This window comes from Bubalus bubalis, chromosome 3, assembly GCF_019923935.1.
Source record: "Bubalus bubalis isolate 160015118507 breed Murrah chromosome 3, NDDB_SH_1, whole genome shotgun sequence".
Taxonomy (NCBI): domain Eukaryota; kingdom Metazoa; phylum Chordata; class Mammalia; order Artiodactyla; family Bovidae; genus Bubalus; species Bubalus bubalis.
In genome coordinates this window covers 11,230,703-11,255,957 of record NC_059159.1, presented here as the reverse complement: position 1 = coordinate 11,255,957, position 25,255 = coordinate 11,230,703, and the positions used below count along the sequence as shown (strand labels likewise).

Below are 25,255 nucleotides of genomic sequence, written 5' to 3'. Positions count from 1 at the left end.
ATCCACCTCTCCTCTGAGGAACTCAAGCACCTGCCAGAGAGGACCTAATTATTCCTCCCTCCCTACCAGAATTACGAGGCCAGTATCATTATTCTGGCTTTACAGACAAGGATTCTGAAGAAAAGAGAAGCTCAGTGGTTCCTATCAGCACAGCAATGGGCCCAGAAGCACAGGGCCCACTCTGCCCTAAAGCTCACTCACTGGGCCCCGAGTGTGAGAGGCCTGAGAAAGCAGCAGTGGACAACGACAACCCACAAGTATGTTTTTACTGACAGATGCTCTTACATGAGCTGAAAGTACAAGCGAAGTTAGAAACGCTGATAAATGTTCTAATAAAAAGGCCACAGTTTTAAAACAACTTGTCTGCCCTGCTGTCCTCTTCATAATAAGCATGTGTGCCATATATTCACACTATGGATGCACTGAGAGAACCCCAGAGCCGTGCAATTTAGAATGACGGGGGCTTGGATCCACACAGAGTAACTTTTCAAGGAAGGAAAGAGAGACTGCACTTGGGGGACTTACCAGCACTCTCTCTTTAGATGCTCACATCAATCATGGCAAACAGGTATCAACAATCCATTTTACGGGAAAACCATGTTCAGAGTGATTAAAGAATCAATCATCCTAAGGCCATAAAGCCGGGAATTGGTGTGCTACCCTCTGAATTCAAGTACACCAGGTATCCCTTTTCCAAGATCTGAAGCATCCTCCTAACAAGAGAGAAATCCTCACATCCCAGGAGATGGTCCACCAATTACTCCTGGAGTGTTTCCAACAGGAATGAGATGACAAGGCTGCTGGCCTAGTGAGGGACAAATCTGCTGTGCTGGGCCTCTGGGGACTGTACCCAGTAGGCCCTCAGGAGCAGCGGGCCGCCTGATTCTCTCACATGCCCAGCGGCAGCTCTTCTAGGTTTGGAAGAGAGCCAGTCAGTCCCTCCTCACTCTCTACAAATCAACCTAAGGAGCCACTGCTTCCAGGCCTCTAGGGACCTTAGTCACTCTCCTTGGCCATCCTGTCTGATCTGTTCTGTGACCGCCTCTCAAAAGAGAACATCCGGCCTCAAATAAGATACTCCACATGTGGTCTCAAAGAGACCCATGGATGGAAATCTATAAGTCAGATACTTAGCTTTTTAGCATCCCTAGGTCTTTACACATGAATTGCTAAACATTTGTATTTATGCAACTGGTGGGAAAACAGGAACTGAAAAAAGTGGGGGTGGGCATGGGGAGGCAGAGCAGGAAGGAAGAAAGGAAGTGGGAAGGAGTCAGACACAGCCCTCGCTTGCCATGCATCTCTGTTGTTTAACCACATTCCACCAGCATTTCGCCCTTTCAGAATCGTGTTCAATCCTGATTCTGTCATCTACATTATTACCTGTCCTTCCCAATTTGGCAAACATGGTAAACACACCTCCCAAATCTTTATCCAAGGCACTGACAAGACTGTTAAACAGGACAGGGTCAATACCTGAGCTCGGAGCCACGCTCCCAAGGAGCCATTATCTAGGCTACCAGAGAGTTACAGGACAATCCTCAGAGTACAGCTGTACTCACAGAGGACACAAGGTTGATGGGTTGATGCCCCGCAGCTCACCTCGTTCACCGTCTTACTCACAATTGGGTAAACAACACTAACAATTAGTAAAAGAATACAACTGATGTGTAAAAATGTTCAGCTGTACAAGTACTTGAAAAGTGTAATAACAAGAATGAAATGATCAGGTATCTGCTGCTGCTGCTGCTGCTAAGTCGCTTCAGTCGTGTCCAACTCTGTGCAACCCCTTAGATGGCAGCCCACCAGGCTCCCCCACCCTGGGATTCTCCAAGAACACTGGAGTGGGTTGCCATTTCCTTCTACAATGCATGAAAGTGAAAAGTCAAAGTGAAGTTGCTCAGTCATGTCTGACTCCTAGCGACTCCATGGACCGCAGCCTACCAGGCTCCTCCGTCCATGGGATTTTCCAGGCACGAGTACTGGGGTGGGTTGCCATTGCCTTCTCCGGATCAGGTATCTACTTCAGCCCAGATACATTTTAATGGCAATGCCGAGGCTTGGAAAGAATCACTCTCAGACACTGCTAGCAGGCAATAGTAAATAAAACCTTCTGTTTTAACCAAGTCCTTTGTTTCCTGTATTTCTGATGCTTTGACCTGCTGACCCTGGAGTGACTGCCCCTCCTAGAGTTGGCCAATTTCAGAAGACAGTAAACAACTCATGTCTCAAATACAAACCAACCACCACATCCCCAGAGCCCACACCACCAACTACCTCCCACAGGGGCTCTCACCCTCCGGCCACTGTCCACCTGCTCTAACTACAGCAGGGCCAGGAATCTGACAACTCAGCACAGCCCCTATGCCCCAGAGCCTACTGAAATTATTCAAACTAGCCCATCCTCAGCCTGCTTGCCCTGCCTTGCCTCTTCCCTCCAGCAGAAACCTCAGTAAAGGTATTTGCCCACAGGCCCTGCCAACCCCCACATCCTGACCCAACCCAGTGCTTCCCCACACGGCATGGCAAGCTCTCTTCTCCTGAGAACTGGAAATAATAAACTATCTTCTCAATGACAATCATCTCCTAATCGGAGAGGGCAATGGCACCGCACTCCAGTACTCTTGCCTGGAAAATCCCATAGACAGAGGAGCCTAGTAGGCTGCAGTCCATGGGATCGCTAAGAGTCGAACATGACCGAGAGACTTCACTTTCACTTTTCACTTTTATGCATTGGAGAAGAAAATGGCAACCCACTCCAGTGTTCTTGCCTGGAGAATCCCAGGGACAGGGGAACCTGGTTGGCTGCCATCTATGGGGTCGCACAGAGTCAGACACAACTGAAGCGACTTAGCAGCAGCAGCAACAGCATCTCCTAATCTGCCAGCCTTAGTATCAACAGCAATTTTGCAAATTATGTTTATGTGTTATTATCCAGGTATTTATGACTTCTAAAAACTTAGACTAAGAAATAACCAGCTATCTGGTCAAAATTTATATAAAGATTTCCATCATAATATTATTTATAACACTGAAAAATCAAAAGCAGCTTAAATGTCTAATAGTAGAAAGATGGTTTTAAAATTATAGGTATATCCTAGCAACTAATAACTTTAAACTTTAATATTAGATAACTTTGGCTTACTATAAAAGCAATAAAAATCATGTTTTTAAAGAATCAGTAAATGATAAGAGGAAATATACACAATTTGATCTTAAATGAAAAAGACAAACGTAAGACTATATCTAGGTGTGTGGGGAGGTGCGCCCAGTCATGACCAGCTCTTTGCGACCTCCTGGACTGTTGCCTCCTGGACTGTAGGCTCCTCTGTCCATGGAATTTTCCAGGCAAGAATACTGGAATGGGTTGCCATTTTCTACTCCACTATACCTAGGATATGATCTCAATTTTTGTATAAAAAGGGAGGAAATAAACTATGTACTTCCAAAGACTTTCTCCTTAAAAAGAATATAAAATCAAGAAACACAATCTGATTTTGGGAAAGCTACATTCATACTACATTCATACTGAGTTATCAACTCTTTTCTAAACATTTATAAGTCAACTATTTTAAAATTCTGGTTATCCTTCTGCCTGCCTGCCAATGCAGAAGACAAGGGTTCAACCCTTGATCTGGGAAGATTCCACATGCCTCGGAGTAGCTAAGGCTATGGGCCACAACTATTGGTCCTGTGCTCTCGAGCCCAGAAGCCGTAACTGCTGAGCCCAAGTGCCACAATTACTGAAGCCCATGCTCCCTAGAGCCAGTGCTCTGCAGCAAGAGAAGCCACTGAGCCGTAACTAGAGAGCAGCCCCACAACTAGAGAAAGCCCGTGCAGCAACAAAAACCCAGCACAGCCAAAAATAAATAAGTACATTTTTTAAAATAAAAATTAAAGATAAAATACAGAAGCAAAAGAGCCAACTACAGATGCAGAGCTGTGGATCCTCCCCACAGGCAGCACTAGTTGGGAATGATGCCACAGATACAAACTAGGACTCCAAACCACGAGTAGAAATAAAGAGTTAATAGGAATTCCCTGGTGCTCCAGTGGTTGGGACTCCACGCTTCCACTGCAGGGGACCCGGGTTTGATCCCTGGTCAGGGAATTAGGATCCTGCATGCTGTGTGGCGTGGCCAAATAAACGAACAAATAACAATCTAAGAACTTAAAACACAATTGTACTACAATGCTCTTGATTCTAGAAACGTGGCTTACAATTTGAAATACCTTAATTTTCTCTTTCATTTAAAAAATAAAATAAAACAACAGCCAGCAGGCTCACTCTGAGTGTTATAGACATATGGTCAAGGGCTTCATTGACTCCCACAGCTTTTGGAGAGAGGAAGGGCTTGTCTTCCCTCTCCTCTTCCACCACAGAGAATGTGAGCTTCCCAGGCTTCGAAGGCTCTGGTGGGATGGGTGACATGTTAGGGTGGCAACTTAAGGGGTCTACAGGGTTTCTAAAGTCCTCATTTGGGTGAGGTTATTAGGCACTCTGAATAGACGGACCTTTGTTGGCAAAGTAATGTCTCTGCTTTTCAATATGCTATCTAGGTTGGTCATAACTTTCCTTCCAAGGAGTAAGCATCTTTTAATTTCATGGCTGCAATCACCATCTGCAGTGATTTTGGAGCCCCCAAAAATAAAGTCTGACCCTGTTTCCACTGTTTCCCCATCTATTTCCCATGACATGATGGGACCAGATGCCATGGTCTTCGTTTTCTGAATGTTGAGCTTTAAGCCAACTTTTTCACTCTCCTCTTTCACCTTCATCAAGAGGCTTTTTAGTTCCTCTTCACTTTCTGCCATAAGGGTGGTGTCATCTGCATATCTGAGGCTATTGATATTTCCCCCAGCAATCTTTTCATTCCAGCTTGTGCTTCTTCCAGCCCAGCATTTCTCATGATGTACTCTGCATATAAGTTAAATAAGCAGGGTGACAATATACAGCCTTGATGTACTCCTTTCCCTATTTGGAACCAGCCTGTTGTTCCATGCCCAGTTCTAACTGTTGCTCCAGTGGTCATGTATGTGAGAGTTGGACTGTGAAGAAAGCTGAGCGCCAAAGAATTGATGCTTTTGAACTGTGTTGGAGAAGACTCTTGAGAGTCCCTTGGACTGCAAGGAGATGCAACCAGTCCATTCTAAAGGAGATCAGTCCTGGGTGTTCTTTGGAAGGAATGATGCTAAAGCTGAAACTCCAGTACTTTGGCCACCTCATGCGAAGAGTTGACTCATTGGAAAAGACTCTGATGCTGGGAGGGATTGGGGGCAGGAGGAGAAGGGGACGACAGAGGATGAGATGGCTGGATGGCATCACCGACTCGATGGACGTGAGTTTGAGTGAACTCTGGGAGATGGTGATGGACAGGGAGGCCTGGCATGCCGCGATTCATGGGGTCGCAAAGAGTCGGACGCGACTGAGCGACTGAACTGAACTGAACTGATTAGGCACCCTGACTCCCCAGATGGTGCCAGTGGTAAAGAACCTGCCTGCCAATACAGGAGATGTTAAGAGATGCGGGTTCACTTCCCAGGTGGGGAAGATCCCCTGGAGGAGGGCATGGCAACTCATTCTAGTATTCTTGCCTGGAGAATCTCATGGACAGAGGAGTCTGGCGGGCTACAGTCCATAGGGTCGCAACGAGTCGGACACAACTGAAGAGGCTTAGCACAGCATAGCACAGCATTAGACACCTACAGTTAAGCAAGATTCTATACAGGAATAAGAACCAACGGTAGAATGACTGTGCAGGAAGAACAACTGCAGCTTTACAGAGCAGACCCTAGAATACTGTCATGTGCGTGTGCAGAAGCCCAAACACCCCATGAGTGGCCTGCCCTGGGGTCCAAGCAGCCAGCCTCTGCCGTGGGGTGGGGGCACCGGGGCTGCTGGCCCCAGTTCTCCAGTCCCAAGGAGATTTCTCAGGGTTGTGCCCTAGGCACACTAGAGGAGGGGACAGGGGACAGGAGGAAGACTGTCCTCTCTTCCCGCCTGCACTCTTAGGACCCGCCTCACCACGTGCCAGCAGAGGCACCATTCATACCATTATCCATTCACCATCATACATTCCTACCTCCATGGCCTTGCTCCCCAGCCCTGGGGGTGCTGGCTGCCTCCGGCAGTGACCGCCTGGCCGTAATACCTCGAGGTTCCCTGTTCGCCCTTTCGGCTCCTCTGGAACCAATTTCCCACCTAAATGCCCTCTGTTGAAACACCCAGGATGTGTTCTGTTCTCTTTACTGGATCCTGACTGATAGGCCTTCATCTCTAAGAGAAAAGAAATACATCATCATGTTAAAACTACAAAAACCCATCGCCTGGCTACACTGAGAAGCTGGTCAGTTTGTGGGTCAGAAACCACGACTCTCCCAGCCCATCCACTGCCTGGAAGGCAAGCAGGCCTGAGTTCAGGGAGCCCCATGCAAATCACTTCACCTCTCACACCTTCAACTCCCTCCTCTGTAAACTCAAAGAGAAGCAGCGCATACATCACACAGGACCCCTGACATCCAAGAGGCATTCTCCTTCCCCGATCTCCCACAAAGGAACACTGTGCCAAGGAACACGCCCTGGTTCCTTGACTGAACCTCCTCAGCTGACACGGTTTTGAATCCCTCCACAATCTTGGCCACACACCTTGACTAGTTCCTGCTGAAGGAAGGTTTGTGTTTTTTTTTATTTTTAAGAAATTTTATTTTATTTATTTATTTGGCCACACCATCCAGCATACGGGCTCTCAGTTCCCCGACCAAGGATCATTCTTAAACATGAAGACCCTCCTTCCTCATTCTGGACACTGCATTCTATCTATCCATAAAGCAAAAGATGACACCCACGGTTTGTTTTCAGATGCACATCACAGTTAAGTCATATTTTTGCCTCCCATCAATGAAAATACCTAAACATGCTCTCAGAAGCATGGAAAGTGCTCAAACTGACCATCTTTTCATTTGGTGCATGACTTCCAGAAGAGGAATGGAAAACAGTCTGCATTTTAGCCATATACCTCTCCCTTCCAGAAGGGCTCTGCTTTCAAGGCTCTTCTGAGGATGGCACTAGAGACAGACATGACTGAACTACAGTGTGGTACCAAAGTACAGACCCCGAAGATGCATCCCCAGGTCTGAAGGCTGGCTCTCCTCCTTACCAGCAGTGTGATCCAGGACTAGTCACCTAGCTGCTCCATGTTCATTTCCTGATTTGTAAGATGGATGCATCACCTCGCTGGATTATACCATGCGGATTAAATAAGTTAATATACGAAAAGCACTTAAACAGTATCTGGCATATAGTAAGTTTACAGAAATGTTGGTTCTTCTTAACTAGAAAGAAAGCTACCAGTAATAACACTGTTTACATCATCATTTGAATTAGCTTTCTCAAAATAACCTTACGGACAAACTTAAAATTGAAAGTGAGGGTGGACTTCCCTGGTGGTCCAGTGGATAAGATTCTGAGCTTCCAATGTAGGGGGCCAGGGTTTGATCCTTAGTCGGGGAACTAGATCCCACAAGCCACAATTAAGCCTGCGTGCTCTAGAGCCCACAAGCTGCAACCAATTAGAGAAGACTGAATGCTACAACGAAGACCCAGCACAGCCAAATTAAATATAGTGACTTAAAAAAATTGAGCGGGAGCTGCAGCGATTATATTGGAACCCAGAGGGCAGAGACACAGACATAAGTTTCCAGACAGCGTGATACCTCAGCCACTCCTGATGCTGCATTTTTATCTATTACTTGAAGAGAGGTTTAGAATGTACCCTTATCCATTCTTTTTGCCCTTTCTTCTTTTTCTTTTCTTTAACTGTGCCAAACGGCATGTGGGATCTTAGTTCCCTGACCAGGGATGGGACCTGCACCCTCTGCATTGGAAGGCAGAGTCTTAACCACTGGACCACCAGGGAAGTTCCCTTTATCCATTCTTACATAGTATAACTGGAGGGGATTTTAAGTAAGCAAGATAAAGAATCAGAATCCAAGAAAGATCTGGCCAAGCAACCAACTCTAATGAGATAAAACTTAAGATTAAATCCTAAGTTCTGCACCCAGCAGAAACCAAGTGTTTGGACAGGGGTGGGGCAGGTGTAAAATGACGCCTAAGGAGTGTTCTGATAGTAAGTACACCGGGGTCAGCAGGAAGAGACCTGCGAAGCAGGCAGTACACACACAGCAAATGTCAACTTCCAGGAAGACGGCGAGGACAGCCACCTCCCTGTCTCACCCATCGTGAGCGTGGCGTCCAGTTCTGACCACTACATTTACAAACAAATTTACAGTCATTTCACAATAATTCCGATGATTACAGAAAACCCAGAAGTAGCCACTGTTCACACAGTCGTGTTTTATTCTTCCTCCCTCTCTACTACACAATACATGGCAGTGTTGGAGCCAGTGTTTTTCTCACTTAGTCATGTGGTGAACATTTCCCTGTCATTAAAGGTAGATCAAGATGTTTCTTTTTTTTCAACTAGGAAAAATTATTTTCACCTTTCAACTTATTTTCCAAGCACTGGTTACAGTAAAATCAATGGTGTATATATACTGCATATTAAAGAAAAATATATTTAATTTAGTGATCAAATGAAGAGCTTTTGATACTGCTTATATATGGACATATAATAAAATATGCTTCGATTGGAAAAACATCTCAAATCTCATCAGTAACACACTGAAATGATACAAAGGTGTGCCGAAGGGAAGGGAAGTCTAAGGAAGCCCCGTTTGCTCCTAAGACAGTTCCCAAGATGGGTGCGCTTTGAAGTTCCCGCTGCCACGCACAAACTCACACACAGACACACCCATGCACGCATGAAGCGAAAGCACAACTTTCATGATAGTCTACCCATTCTGCTAGTCTGTTTTCTTCACTTTACAATGTGCCCATCAGCTTTCGTGTACTATCCCCTGTTTGCAGCAATCTTACAAGTCTGACTTTATGTCTGTTTCACAGACAAAAAAAAAGAGATTCAGGGTCAGGCAGCTAGTTACGCAGTAAATGCAAGATGTGAAGCTGGCCCTCCTCACCCCTAGCCACCATGCTACCTGCCCTACTTGGGACAGAGCAAGGAACAGGAAGAAAGGGCACAAAATGCCCACACTTCAGAATACTTGACAAATATTCCCACTAAGAGATGGCAAGACGGTAAAACTCATGTAAAAGAATACACAAAAACAAGGCCAAAATCTTGTGGACCAACATCAACCTCACTTTTCACTTCTTTCGGTCCACAGGCCAAGCACTAAAGACCATTCACCCACACTCCCAGCTGCACACTGCAAGGTGACTATCTGAAAAAAAGGTATTGCATAGCAGCACGGGTTCGCTATTATTCCATGAATAAAACATTTTTTTCATCTAAAAATGTAAGTATGAATACTTTTTCACTGCAAACTCTGACAGGGGCACCTTGTCATGAATCGATGAGTTCTGGCTAAGTAAGGTGTCCCCATCTCTGGGAAAAAAAAAAGTGTATGAAAACTGTATTAATGAGAACAGTCTGGGAAACAGAGATGTTTCAGGAAGAAAGAGTAACAGCAGCAGAACCTCCAAGCAAAGAGAGCAGCACATGAAGGAGGAGGCGTGAACTTAGGGGCTGCAGTCTCCTCCACATCCTCCCTCCAAGGGTCCTCTTCTCCTGCTCTCGGACTTCCAGAATCCACACCAAGGTAATAATTCTTAACATGGGGGGAGGGAACCATACAAGACGAAACCTGAATAGCCAACAACAGGAGACAACAGTGTGGACTAATAAGGAGCCACCAAAAATTCATGAAAAGAACATTTAGCAATCTGGGAAAACTGCATATGATAAGGTAAGTACAAAAAGTAAAACACAGGGACTTCCCTGGTGGTCCAGTGGTGAAGACTTCCAATGCAAGGGATGCAGGTTCGATCCCTGGTCGGGAAGCTAAGATCCTACATGCCTCACAGCCCAAAAACCAAAACATAAAAATAGAAACAATATTATAGCAAATTCAAAAAAGAGACTAAGCATTAAAAAAAAAAGTAAAACATAAAACTGTACAGTTACCATGACAGCAACATGGGATCACATATGTACCTGAAAAATGATAGGAAAGGAAACCAACAGTCAAGTAGCTCCCAGCATGATTTCATCAGTATGACTACCATCTTCAACTTTTCACATCTTCTATCATATTGCTTTCTTCTACAAATTTTTTTAAAGGTAAAAAGAATAAAACAGTAAGCTACAAAATGAAAGTTAATTTATGTTCTAAGGCACAAAAAGGTATAAAATGCTATGGGACTTAAAAAGGAAAAGGTAGAGACAAGGATTCATGAAGAGGTTAGCATCTGAAATAGACTTGAAAGATGCTACAGGTCTACCAGGGTTGGGAAGCAAGCACACTACCTTGTGTGATCAAATTTTTATATGCTTTGCAGTTTCAAAGGGTGTGTACGTGTGAGTCTATAACAACAGCCAGATAACTCCAAACTCGACATCCTTTTGTCACACAGGAATATAAACTTGTGGGAGTAAGCAGAAAGCCTGAAATTTAAAAAAAAGAATGCAACACACAAAAGAAATACCATTTTTAAAAAATCATGATTATTTACATGCAAGTTAAAGAGAAAGTGAAATCACTCAGTCGTGTCGGACTCTTAGCGACCCCATGGACTACAGCCCACCAGGCCCTCCGTCCATGGGATTTTCCAGGCAAGAGTACTGGAGTGGGGTGCCATTGCCTTCTCTGTTAACAGCGGCTAGGCATATTATATTTACTTGGAGCTGGTATACTTGGTGACAGCCTCAGTTAACATACTGTAAATTTTGAACTCAAATATTTTATTAACCTCATTTTAACTCACTAACTTGGTAAATATGGCCTTTTGTGTTTTCACTTTAGCAGAAGTACTATTTGATATGTTTTATTGTCAGTGCCTCTGTAGAGCTCTTCCGCTGTCGCTCTTCATACATCTGATGTCTTTACTCAGCTATATCCATTCTTTTCCCAACCTTACCAAGAAAGGCAAACAGCTACGGGCAATTCACAAAAACCAAAGCTTAACACAAACTAGCAAAAAAATCTAGGAAACAAAAAGAAAGGGAATAACATAATCCATAGTAATAATTACTGTGACAGTTATTTTCCTTATTAAAAAAAGCATACCAACATGACCGCTTTATTTCAAGCCCTCCCCCACTCCATATCCCTCTACCAAATCAACTCAATTTCTAAAATTATCCTGGTAAAAATAAAATGAAGATGTTTGGAAACAAATAGATTAATTACCTCTAACCCCTGGTGCCAGTCATTGCCCTGGTTTCCAAAACCACTGAAACTGAGGAACTCTTTTATGAGGAGTTATCATTTGTGTATCATCACTTGTTTAATTAATAAATGGTAGAAAAGGCATTTCTACCCCAAAGCACCAGGAATGTTTAATAAGAGTGCAGGAAACAAGCGGACAGGGGAGGCCTTCCACATCCGGTGACAACAGCAACGTCTTCCAGACCACAGGGTGGGAGGCAGGGGCAGTGCAGACAAGGACGGGGCAACCTGGGCCAAACGCTTTTGCTTTCTTTTGATTTACAACCTCCTTAAAAGCACTGAGGAGCTATCAAGCTAGCCAGAAACTACAAGGTCAAAATCTGAGGGAGAGCGGGGACCAGGAGGCAGCAGTGGATAGGAAGGGATTTTCAGGTGAAGTCAAGGTGCCCAGGCAGCCCAGAGCAGGAACCTCGGAGGCAAGGCCCTCCACGTAATCAGGACCCCAAGGGGCTACTCTCACAGAGCACCAGCCCACGTCCACCCACAGCCACCACCCTGGGCCAGAAAAGGAGAAAGAGGAGCAAAACATGGCCCTGAGGACTTGCAGCCACAGGGGGCCTTCATGCACTTTCAGAACAGCTTTATGAGTTATTTGTTATATATCATAAAATTCATGTTTTAAGTGTACAAATGAGGAGTTTAGACTATTTAGAGTTTTGCCACCATCACCACCATCTCATTTTATAACAGAACATTTTCATCCCTCCAAAAAGAAACCGTCATGCCCATCTGAAGTTATTCTCCATCTCCCACCCCTGACCTAAGCCTACTCTGGACATTTCACATGGAATCATACATGTGGTCTTCTGTGTCCTTCGTGCATTTTGCAAGCTGGGTTCTCAGTTCTAAACGGCCCAGGGAACCTCAGGCCATGAACCACGGTTTAAAGCAGTCCCAGACCAGGACCAACTGCCTGGCAGAACAAACAACAACATACCCTGGAGGAAAGTGCCTTCACCCTGGGCCAACAGATAATCCCAACAGATAATCACTTCTGAAGCAAACCAGTACACACCAAAAAATAACAAGGCACACATATAAACACAGTAAAAGGGCAATGATAAAAAACAAACAGCAAACACAAGACCCAAAGATCTTCAAACTGGAATACTAGACAGTGACAAAATGCCATGCTCACCGAGTCAAACGAACTAAAAGGCAAATTGAAAACAGTCACAGAAAAGGGAAAAAATTTTAAGTGATCTGATAGTAAATCAAATAAAGTTCTAATTCTTAAAATGCACACACAGAAAATTAAACCCTCAGTGGATTGAAAGAATTAAGCAGAGTGCAAAATGTGAAAAATTCAGTGAATGACAAATAGCAGCTTAGATATAGCTAAAGAGAAACTGCATCTACATGATAAAAAAGAAACTGTCCACAGTGGAAATGAGAAATAGATTTAAGGGACTAGATCTGATAGGTAGAGTGCCTGATGAACTACGGACTGAGGTTCATGACACTGTACAGGAGACAGGGATCAAGACATCCCCATGGAAAAGAAATGCAAAAAAGCAAAATGGCTGTCTGGGGAGGCCTTACAAATAGCTGTGAAAAGAAGGGAAGCAAAGGAGAAAAGGAAAGATAGAAGCATCTGAATGCAAAGTTCCAAAGAATAGCAAGAAGGGGTAAGAAAGCCTTCCTCAATGATCAATACAAAGAAATAGAGGAAAACATCAGAATGGGAAAGACTAGAGATCTCTTCAAGACAATCAGAGATACCAAGGGAACATTTCATGCAAAGATGGGCTCGATAAAGGACAGAAATGGTATGGACCTAACAGAAGCAGAAGATATTAAGAAGAGTTGGCAAGAATACACAGAAGAACTGTACAAAAAACAGCTTCACGACCAAGATAATCACGATGCTGTGATCACTGACCTAGAGCCAGACATCCTGGAATGTGAAGTCAAGTGGGCCTTAGAAAGCATCACTACGAACAAAGCTAGTGGAGGTGATGGAATTCCAGCTGAGCTATTTCAAAGCCTGAAAGATGATGCTGTGAAAATGCTGCACTCAATATGCCAGCAAATTTGGAAAACTCAGCAGTGCCCACAGGACTGGAAAAGGTCAGTTTTCATTCCAATCCCAAAGAAAGGCAATGCCAAAGAATGCTCAAACTACCGCACAATTGCACTCATCTCACACGCTAGTAAAGTAATGCTCAAAATTCTCCAAGCCAGGCTTCAGCAATACATGAACCGTGAACTTCCAGATGTTCAAGCTGGTTTTAGAAAAGGCAGAAGAACCAGAGATCAAATTGCCAACATCCGCTGGATCGTCAAAAAAGCAAGAGAGTTCCAGAAAAACATCTATTTCTGCTTCACTGACTATGCCAAAGCCTTTGACTGTGTGGATCACAATAAACTGTGGAAAATTCTGAAAGAGATGGGAATACCAGACCACTTGATCTGCCTCTTCAGAAATTTGTATGCAGGTCAGGAAGCAACAGTTAGAACTAGACATGGAACAACAGACTGGTTCCAAATAGGAAAAGGAGTACATCAAGGCTGTATATTGTCACCCTGCTTATTTAACTTATATGCAGAGTACATCATGAGAAACGCTGGGCTGGAAGAAGCACAAGCTGGAATCAAGATTGCAGAGAGAAATATCAATAACCTCAGATATGCAGATGACACCACCCTTATGGCAGAAAGTGAAGAGGAACTCAAAAGCCTCTTGAAGAAGGTGAAAGAGGAGAGTGAAAAAGTTGGCTTAAAGCTCAACATTCAGAAAACGAAGATCATGGCATCTGGTCCCATCACTTCATGGGAAACAGATGGGGAAACAGTGGAAACAGTGTCAGACTTTGTTTTTTTGGGCTCCAAAATCACTGCAGATGGTGACTGCAGCCATGAAATTAAAAGACACTTACTCCTTGGAAGAAAAGTTATGACCAACCTAGATAGCATATTGAAAAGCAGAGACATTACTTTGCCAACAAAGGTCCATCTAGTCAAGGCTATGGTTTTTCCAGTGGTCATGTATGGATGTGAGAGTTGGACTGTGAAGAAAGCTGAGCACCGAAGAATTGATGCTTTTGAACTGTGGTGTTGGAGAGGACTCTTGAGAGTCCCTTGGACTACAAGGAGATCCAACCAGTCCATTCTGAAGGAGATCAGCCCTGGGTGTTCTTTGGAAGGAATGATGCTAAAGCTGAAACTCCAGTACTTTGGCCACCTCATGCGAAGAGTTGACTCATTGGAAAAGACTCTGATGCTGGGAGGGGTTGGGGGCAGGAGGAGAAGGGGACGACAGAGGATGAGATGGCTGGATGGCATCACTGACTCGATGGACGTGAGTCTGAGTGAACTCCAGGAGTTGGTGATGGACAGGGAGGCCTGGCGTGCTGTGATTCATGGGGTTGCAAAGAGTCGGACACGACTGAGCGACTGAACTGAACTGTCCACAATGCAGCTCAGAAGGACGAAAAGGAAGTAGATAAAGAAGAGAAATATGGAAAAAAGAGAGTGAATATAAATCTAATTAGAGTTTCACAAACAGTGTGTGGGAAGAACTCCAGGAATTGCTTGGCAGCTTCTAAGCCACAACAGAAGCAGGAGGCAGTGGAATAACTTCAGGTGCTGAAAGAAAATGCCAGTCCTGGATGCACATGTGGGGAAAGCGTCCTTTAGGAACCAGGACTTAATACAGACATTATCAGATTAACAAAGAGAATGTGACATTAGGAGATCCTCATGAGGAGAAATTCTAAAATCTTTCAGTCATGATAAAAGTCATCCTGCATGGAAGGTCTGAGATCCAAAAGAAATGAGACTAAAAAGTCATAAACATGCATTAATCTAAAAGAATGCTGGCAGTATAAAGCAAGAATAATAGCTATTTGTGCCTACAAAAACAAGAAATAAAATACACAATGCTGTGCTATGCTTAGTCACTCAGTCATGTCCAACTTTTTGTGACCCCATGGACTGTAGCCTGGCAAGCTCCTCTGTCCATGGGATTCTCTAGGCGAGAATACTGGAGTGGGTTGCCATGCCCTCCTCCAGGGGATCTTCTCAACCCAGGGATCGAACCCAGGTCTCCCGCATTGCAGGCAGATTCTTTACTGTCTGAGCCACCAAGGAAACCCAAAATACACAATACTAACACATAAGAAATAAAAAGTTAACAGGGATTTTTCCAGGCTTATGCTGTCCAGAGAAAAGTTTAAATAAAGGTCCTGATTAACTTTATGCTTTTTTTGTTATTGTTGTTGAATATTTCTACTGTCATTGCTACGGAACTAGTACAATGAGAGAAAAATAGTATGTTATCTCACAAACAGTAAAGGGGAAGAAATTAAGTAATAAAATATTTTCAGTCCATAAAAAGGCACTGGGCAGGGGGGAGGGGACGGCAAGAGGAGTACAGGCTGGACAAATAAAAAACACAAAATAAGATGTCAGTTTGAAGCCCAAATAAATGTAAACAGACTAAAGGCTCCAGTTAAAAGACAAAAATCATCAGACTAGACTTTTTTTTTTAACTCTAGCTACAAGCTGTTTACAAAAGACATATGAAAAACATAAGGTTGAAAAGAAAATTTGATGTATATAAAAGGACAGAAAAATAAATGGTGCAAATACTAAACAAGTAAAAAACTGCTGCAACTATATTAATGAAACATACTTTAAAGCATTATTAGGGATAAAGAGAGTGACCTCAGAGCAATTCAAACTCCAATTCACCAGGAAGATACATAGTTTTAAATTCGTGTAACATAATAATATAGGCTCAAAATATAAACAGAGCACAAATATTTGACATATTTATTGATATAATCATGGTGAGAGATTCTAATACATTTCCATTATTGATAGAAATCAAAAAAGAAATCAGTAAAGATGTGAATGATCTGTACATGCCAAATAAAATATCTGACTTGAGGGTCACATAGGGCACCTAGCAACTGTAGATACACATTATGGTCAGGCACACAAGGAACATTTACCCGATACAGGTCCAAAAGGCAAAGCTCAACAAATTTCAAAGAACTGGAATTTGGAGTGTACACACACACACACACACGCATACACTCAGAGAGCTGTACAAGTCGCATGATCCAAAACACTAGGGGGTGCCATTCACAAAAGACAATGATGTAAATGGCTCCCCTAAGGATGCCCAGTACATCTGTTACTGCATTATGAAATCACACACATGTTCTCTGATCAAAATGCAATTAAGCAAGAAATCAAAAACCAATCCTAGGAAAATTCCTCTACATTAAAAAATTACAAAACACACTTTTAAATAACTCATAATAAAGTCAAAATGAAACTCAGAACTGTTTAACAAAACTGAACTGTATACTGAACTGTATAACAAAAATACTGCACATCAAAACTTGATGACTGCAGCTAAAGATTTAATTCACATATCATAATTTCAATTTAAATATTTATAAAATGCCTACATAAGAAAAGACAAATGACTAGAAATTAATAAACAAAGTATCCATCTCAAGAATTTCCCCCTCAAGAATAGGGGAAAGGGCAAAAAAAGGAATTCAAGGATAGCAGAAAAGAAATAGGATTTTTAAATAAAGTAATGAAATATTAATGATATAGCGTATAAACAGAGCCAAAGGCTGGTTATTTGAAAGACTGAAAACTGGACAATCCTCTGGCCAGAAGTGAGAAAAGAGAATGGACCTACAAACACTCAATGTCAGGAATAGAAAGGGAAAATTACTACAGTTCTATAGACTTTAAAAACATCACAGGAGAATATGATGAACAACTTTATGCTCCTAAATTTGAAACCTAGAAGAAATAGACAAAATCTCCTAAAAACACAATTTACTAAAATTGGCTTAAAAAAAAAAAAAATCAGATGTACAAACTTCCAGTTATAATAAGATAAATAAATGCCAGGATGTAATGCCTACAACTTGATAAATATAATTAGCTCTGCTGTATGTTATACACGAAAATTGTTAATAGAGCAAATCTCAAGTGTTCTCATCACATGAAAAAATTTTTTTCTATTTCTTTAATTTTTTATCTATATGAGACGATTTACATTTACTAAACTTACTGCGATAAGCATTTCAAGTATCAGGAAATGCTGTTACGCAGTGCTGTAGGCCAGTTAGATCTCAATAGAAATGGAAGGAAAAATAAATAAATAATGAAAATTGGAGGGAGAAAAAGAATACCATTTCAAAAGCCTAAAGAACTTTCACAAACTCTTTTTACAAAGAAAGTTTGGGATTGCGTGGCTTCACTGGCAGGTCTTACCAAGCATTCCTGCAACAGATCATTCAACTGTTGAGGGACCACTCTCCTTGGCTCCAGTCACCACAAAGCCTGAACATGTCCCCAGAGCCATGCAGCAAGGCACATGAGTGGGGCTGATGTCTCACAACATCAACTCCCTGGAGATGCGCCAGGTACAGAAAGTAGGGAAGGCTGGTGCCGGGAGCCCACAATCTGATCTGTGGGATGATAGCGCCTGAAACAAGAGCTGTCAAGTGGTCCAGCGATTAGAATGGTATTAAACCAGTAAGAAGCTAAGGCGTGACTTCTCTGTGTCCACATCTCCCACACACACAGCCATCTCATCCCCAGCAGCCTTATACACACACTGCACAGGGAGCAGGCAGGAAGCTGTGCCATCCAGGCCTGTGCTCACACAGGGCCTTCCAGGACTCCTGATGAGATGGAAGGTCCCATGAGCTCTGAATATAAGATGAACGACATTCTAGTACATGAGGAAAAAAAATGGATTTTTAAAAGATGCTACTTAGGAAAGCATCAAGAAAATATCAAGTACTTAAAAGAAACCGAACAAAAGATAGGCAACACCTCTACAGGGGAAGTATGTAACTTAGGGAAATTCACAGATCTTCCTAAATAAATGAAGATGCATCATGTTCATGGACTGGAACACTCAATTTTGTAGAGATGTTAAATCTCCTCAATTGACATACAGGCTCAATGCAATCCCAATCACATGCAACAAATTTTATTTCTTTGAACTCGCAAGCTAATTCTCAAACTCACATGAAGAGCAAAAGAACCAGAAGAGCCAGATGCTCTCAAAGGAAACAAGTGTGGGGACTTCTCTCAGTCGATTTCCATAAAGCTGGTAATTAAGACACAGGAGCAGTGCAAGGGTGACCACGGAAAGAGCAGACATCCCCTGACAGGGCTAAACTGACATGGTCTCTGGACAAATGACAGAGCCCTGCAGCGGAGGGAAGGATGAGCTTTCTAGCAAAATTCACTAAGACAACTAGGTATCTACAGGGGGAAAAGAAAAAATTAAAATTGGACCCCTTCCATAGACCATACAGACAAAGTATATAAAAGACCCAAATGGGGAGGGAGCCTTCCAGACAGGAGAGGGGATCATCTTCATCCTACCAGGAAAAAGAGCAGGAAAGAAGTTCTTAGCCAAAATGGAAAACAGCTTGAAGATGAAAGAGAAAAAGTAACAAATCTGATGACATTAAAACTGAGATGTCAAAAGACTCCACAAAGAAAGCAGAAAGACAAGTTTCAGAGTGGAAAGGCACTTACAGTAAATATCCAAAATATATATAAGCTCCTAAATCAGTAAGAAAAAGACAATTTCAATAAAAGATGGGCAAAAGACCAGAACAGGCTTTTAAAAAAGAGAATATACGATTATCTTGTACCAATGTGCTATGCCAGGTTATGCGTACCAGACTACATAAGAAGGCTCACTTCAGCATCATTCAGGAGTAGGGACAGGTAAGTAAATTATGACATATCCTGCAATGACATGCACGGAAGTGAAAATGAATTAATTACACATATATTCAATAATCTGGGTAAATCTTATAAATGTAATACTGAAAAAAGAAGCAATGCAAAAAAATAAATGCAGTATATCAACCATATACTCTTCAAAGTGGCAAAATAAGCACAGTTTTCTAGAGATGCATGCATAGGGAGGAAAACCATTAAGAAAAGTGAAGAAATATCACCCAAAAAAGAAAGAACAATATTCACCTCTCTGAGGGAGGAAGTAATTGTGATGAGGGTGGGATGTCAAGGACTTCCAGGGTGGGGGTACACAGATGATCTTTTTATAAAGACAAGTTAAACTGTAAATGGATGTTTTATGTATTTTTACCTCATAATTTTTAAAAAGAAAGAAAATCAAATCAAGTAAGACTGCTGCTGCTGCTGCTGCTAAGTCGCTTCAGTCGTGTCCGACTCTGTGCGACCCCAAAGACAGCAGCCCACCGGCAGCCTGGTGGCTCCCCCGTCCCTGGGATTCTCCAGGCAAGAACACTGGAGTGGGTTGCCATTTCCTTCTCCAAAGCATGAAAGTGAAAAGTGAGAGTGAAGTCCCTCAGTCGTGTCTGACTCTTTGAGACCCCGTGGCTGCAGCCTACCAGGCTCCTCTGTCCATGGGATTTTCCAGGCAAGAGTACTGGAGTGGGTTGCCATTGCCTTCTCCACAAGTAAGACTAGACCCACTTAAATAAAACAGCTAAATGAAAAGAGCAATTAGACAATTCCTTCTAGGTCTCTAATGATTATTAACAGGAAAAGAGAATTTCTGTACAATTAACTAAACCATTAAGATAGCAGGTCAAATCTGGCACTTTAAGGCTTCATGATGAAGTGCCTGATTTAGATCTCTAACACCAAACAGGAAAGGATTTTATTTTTAAATCCTCTTACATGTTTAACAATTATTTCAGTTTCAACCTCTGACCTACCTGGCTTTATAAAGCCCAAATGAAATGCAAATGTTTCTATCAGAGAAAGGAGGACTCTAAACCCAGACTTGTAAATTACGTGTCTAGGGATCATGCAAGCTCAAGCCCAGTTAATCTGTACTATCAACTTGATACAGTGTAATCTTAAATTTTAATGCCCTGTTTAAACTGAAAAGAAAATTCCACCAGTGGAAAAATAACATTGGGTAAAAGAACAACTACACACCTGACAATTTATTAATTATAACGAATCAGCTATCAATTAGTACTCCACTGAATAAAAGGTGATCTAATCACGCATCATCAATCTCTCCAACACTTCCAGTCCTTCTTGGCTCTTCCCAGGGAGCCATCCCCTTCCTGGAAAAAGAGAGTAACCAGTTACAGACCAGTCTTCTCACCATACATAACTAGAAAGCTGGATAAAACATATGAAACACTTTTTCAGACATTAAAGTACATGCAGTACAGGAATGTGATCCCTGAGAAAGCAAGCAAATAAGGTGAGCCTCATGAGGCAATGGCACCCCACTCCAGTACTTTTGCCTAGAAAATCCCATGGACGGAGGAGCCTGGTGGGCTGCAGTCCATGGGGCCGCTAGAGTCGGACACGACTGAGCAACTTCACTTTCACTTTTCACTTTCATGCACTGGAGAAGGAAATGGCAACCCACTCCAGTGTTCTTACCTGGAGAATCCCAGGACGGGGAAGCCTGGTGGGTCGCACAGAGTCGGACACGACTGAAGCGACTTAGCAGCAGCAGCAGCATGATCACTGAGCTTTCTGTGTGGATAGACATGGCCCCAAATGGGGAAAGGTAGAATCAATGAGCTGAGGAGACAGAGATCAGAGCTTGTGAAGCTGGAATTGGTGGGCCCAAGTACCAAGAAAGTATCAAGAAATGGTGCTCCAGAAATCTACCTGGGGTCCCTTGCGTCCCTGGCTGAGCATGCAGTCAGCGAGACTCTAGGAGGCTGGGAAACATTCAAGTTCCAGTAAGTCAGAGTGAAGAGGCCTCACTGACCACGCGGAACACTGACCCAGAAAGGCAGCCACATCTCAGGCACAGGGCTAGAACAGACTCAGAGCAAAGGCTTCTCTACAAGGGGGTCATCCAATTTTTCCTGTAAAGGGCCAGAGGGTAAGTATTTTAAGCTTTGCTGGCCAGTCTCTGTCCAACTACTTAAGTTTGTCACCAAAGCACAAAAGTGACACGGACAATACATAAACGACATAGCTGTGTTCCAAAAGACTTTATATACAAAAACAAGCAGTGGGTCTTATTTTTGCCAACCCCTGATCTAGACCTGCTTTAACAAAGCCAGAAAACAACCCCTGAAATAATGAAGCTGATACACTAGTAAATTAACTTCCTTCCATAACAAAACTCAACACTATTTAAATGAAGACAGTAACATACAGATTTTCAACAACATAACACTCATCGTGTCCAGCATCCCATCAACAATTACCAGATGTAAGTAAAAGCCAGAAAATGTGATCCATATGCAAAAGAAAATCAATCCAGACAAACAGACCCAGAAATGACAGTGATGATGGAAATAACAGACAAGAGTTTTAAAACAATATATTAACAATGAAATTATTTGTTCAAGGATTTAGAGAAAAACATGAACACAAAGAAGAGAGAAATAATAAATTACAAAAAAGACCCAAGTAGAATTTCTAGAAAAGAAAAACAAAATATCAAAACGAAAACTATTAATATATTGTGTGCTGTGCTTAGTGGCTCAGTCGTGTCAGACTCTTTGTGACCCCATGGACTGTAGCCCATTAGGCTCCTTGGTCCATGAGGATTCTCCAGGCAAGAATACTGGAGTGGATTGCCATGCTCTCCTCCAGGGGGATCTTCCCAACCCAGGGGTGAAAGCCAGGTCTCCCACACTGCAGGCAGATTCTTTACCATCTGAGTCACCAGGGGTGGGAATTCCCTGGCAGTTCAGTGGTTAGGATGCAGGGGTGCTTCCAATGCAGAGGGCACAGGTTCAACCGCTGGTTAGGGAACTAAGCTCCCATAAGCTGTTCAGTATGGCCAAAAAAAGTGGAGGGTGGGGGCGGCGGGGGGCGGGGCGGACAACTACATTGGGTGGGTTTAACAACTTATTAGACGCTTCAAATAACAGACTGATAGAACTTGAAGACACTGAAATAAAAATGATCCAAATTAAAACAAAGAGGAGGAAAAAAGGTATGAGTGGGGAGAAAGCCTCATGGGCCAATATGAAGGATCTAAGATAAACGTAATTGGAGCTCTGGAAGATTGAGCTGTAGTACTATAGTTTTCACCAAATCAAGAATCTCAGGGGACTACAAGCAGGCTAATCACAAAGAAAACTACACCAACGAACATCATAATCAAACTGCTAAATTCCAAAGATAAAAAGAAAGATCTGAAAACTAGCAGGAGAGAAAAAGATACATTTTACATCCTGGGGAACAAAAACAAGACTAGAGCACACTTCTCATCAGGAACAAGGCAGGCCTGACCGCAACAGAGCATCTCCAAAGTGCTGAAGAAGAAACGTCAACCCAGAACTCTACATCCAGTGAAAACATCCTTCAAAAATCATGATGAAATAAGGACAGTTCCACACAAATAAAAGCTGGAAAAATGTACTGCCAGGGCACGCTCTTGAGACAGTGGAAAAATGACAGCAGGCTCAAACTCAGAACTACACAAAGCAATGAAGGCTGGGGACCGAAAACAAGTAAATATAAAAGATGCTCTCCATTTTCCAATTTCATTAAAAGATAATTGATTATTTTTTAAAAAATAGTAACACCGTAGTCTGGGGTTTATAACATGTGTAAGTAAACTGTGTGCGTGAACAGCAGAAGGATGGGGGACAGAAGCACCTAGTGCCAGGTTCCTAAACACACACATGAAGAGGCACGCTTTACTCGAGGCACAACGCAGTGAGTTAGAGATATAACACTGCAAGCCTCAGAACCAGCACCAAAAAATAAAACAGAGATACAGCCAACAGGCCCACAGAGGACATAGCATAAGGAGAATCATTTTTTAGATAACAGTAAAATAGCTATGCAGAAGGAGTCAATAATTAAGTACAGGAAAATATAAATTTTTATAAATATAATTCTACTGATCCCTATCTCCCAGCCCGTCCTTAACTGTGTACCTTTCCATATATTTCTACATAGATAAGCATTTATTTTTATATGTGTGTGTGTGTGTATATATATATAAAAAAGTTTCTTAAAAACACAAATAGAATCATTCTTGGGCGACTGACGTCACTGCCAGGCGCCGGGAGTCACGTCGGCCGGTCCTTCGGTGGGCTTTTCGGGGACAAAGATGTCCATGGCCAGCGATTTCTACCTGTGCTACTACGTAGGGCATAAGGGCAAGTTTGGACATGAGTTTCTGGAGTTTGAGTTGCGGCCGGACGGAAAGCTTAGATATGCCAACAACAGCAATTATAAAAATGATGTCATGATCAGAAAGGAGGCTTACGTACACAAGAGTGTAATGGAAGAGCTGAAGAGAATTATTGATGACAGTGAAATTACAAAAGAAGACGATGCTCTAAAAAAAAAAAAAAAAAAAAAAAGAAGACGATGCTCTGTGGCCTCCCCGACAGGGTTGGCCGGCAGGAGCTTGAAATTGTAATTGGAGATGAACACATTTCTTTTACCACATCAAAAATAGGTTCTCTTATTGATGTCAATCAGTCAAAGGATCCTGAAGGCCTTAGAGTATTTTACTATTTGGTACAGGACCTGAAGTGTTTAGTGTTTAGTCTTATTGGATTACATTTCAAGATTAAACCAATCTAAACTATAAAAAAAAAAAAAAAAAAAAACACACACAAATAGGATCACAGCAAATAGTCTGCTCAATCAATGTCTTGGTGTTTTTAAATATGTGTGTGGGGTTTACTTTAATAATGCATCTTAGAAACTTCCCCGTAACAGTGCACACAGAATCATCTCACTGTGTGTGCTAGCTGCATGGAAGTCTAGTGTATCACCAAAAGTTAATTAATCAGTTCTCTATTGATGGATATTAGGTTATTTGCAGGCACTCAATAAATACAGACCAAGTGAATAAATGCTGCAATGAATATTCTTGTAGAAAATTGGGATAATCTTAAAATGCCAGATTTTCACATTTGCTTGATTTACTATTCCTAAATTTAAAATAGGCTCATAATTTCATAAGACAATTCCATAAAGTTATGCCATTTAAAATGAAGAAAGAATAACCTATAGAATCAACCAATCTAATTAGCATGAAATTCTTCTCAAAGAAAAAAATATCAAATATTGTCAGGGACATTCTGGCATTTCTCACATATATTCATTTAAGTGAAAATGTATTTAGTTAAGTGAAAACTATCAGCAATTTTAATAAGGTAAAAAAACAGATCATAAAGTAGGATCCACTGTCTCAAAGTTAGACACAGTAACGTAAGACACTGATAGGGCACTAGGGACTGATGTCCTGGGACAGTGTGCAATAAACAAGGGCAGAGCAAGGGGCTCACGGGCATCACATTCTTTCCCCACAGCGGGACCAGGTGAACGTGAGGGAGGCGGGCAAGGTGTAAGAAGAATGAGTCAATCTCCAGGCCCGCTTCTGGCACCTGGAATTCTGGAGTGCATCTGAGGGAGACACAACACAGGGAACCCAACGCCGCTCAGGGCATCACTCCATACCCTGTATTGCAGGACCCAAGCAAACCCAGGAAGGCAGAGCTGATGAGGTGCCCAAAACCAAGATTCAAAAGAATCTGAAGCAAACCAGAACTCACACAGGGACCTGAGCTCTAGAACTTAGTAACAAAAGCTGAGGCTGTGTGAGAGCAGGGAGTCACTGAACAGAGTAAAGGAGGCATGGATCAGCACTGGAGACAAAGGACCAAATGTAGGTCACAGGAAATGCGGCCCAGACACAGTTCCAAAGTCCAGCCGTCAGAGCCAGGCTTCAGGTCAGCCCCCAAATCCCACTCCCAGTGAGGCCCCCAGGGAGCTGAAGCACTTTCTATTTGACTCATTATTCCTGGAACCCAGGACAGCACTAGGCCAGTGAGCCCACCCATGGGAAGGCAGCACAGAGCAGGAGTCAGGGACGTTACCAGCAGCAAAAGGCTGCGCGGCAAGCATCTGTCCAGAGAATTTCCCACTGCGGTGTCTGTTAAACCCAGCAGTTTGCCTCATAGGCCACATAATGCAGAAATAAAGCACTTCAGCTTCA

At 42.6% G+C, this 25,255-nt stretch overlaps 2 protein-coding genes across 6 annotated transcripts in view; one reads left to right on the top strand and one right to left on the bottom strand.

The window, feature by feature from the left end:
• Positions 1–25,255, bottom strand: part of RPTOR (regulatory associated protein of MTOR complex 1) — a 325,171-nt gene that overhangs the window by 280,444 nt on the left and 19,472 nt on the right. The gene's annotated exons all lie outside the window — the stretch shown is intronic.
• On the top strand, positions 23,354–23,835 carry LOC102413618 (protein mago nashi homolog 2-like). The gene is made up of 2 exons (XM_025279671.2): positions 23,354–23,596; positions 23,632–23,835. Exons 1-2 carry the CDS (start codon positions 23,354–23,356, stop codon positions 23,833–23,835), a joined length of 447 nt encoding a protein of 148 aa, XP_025135456.2.

What these genes read in the sequence shown, in the direction of transcription:
- LOC102413618 (XM_025279671.2), top strand. Translation starts at nt 23,354, where the DNA reads ATGTCCATGGCCAGCGATTTCTACCTGTGCTACTACGTAGGGCATAAG. An exon ending in ACGATGCTCTAAAAAAAAAA is followed by an intron (nt 23,597 to 23,631) that starts AAAAAAAAAAAA and finishes CTCTGTGGCCTC; the next exon opens with CCCGACAGGGTTGGCCGGCA.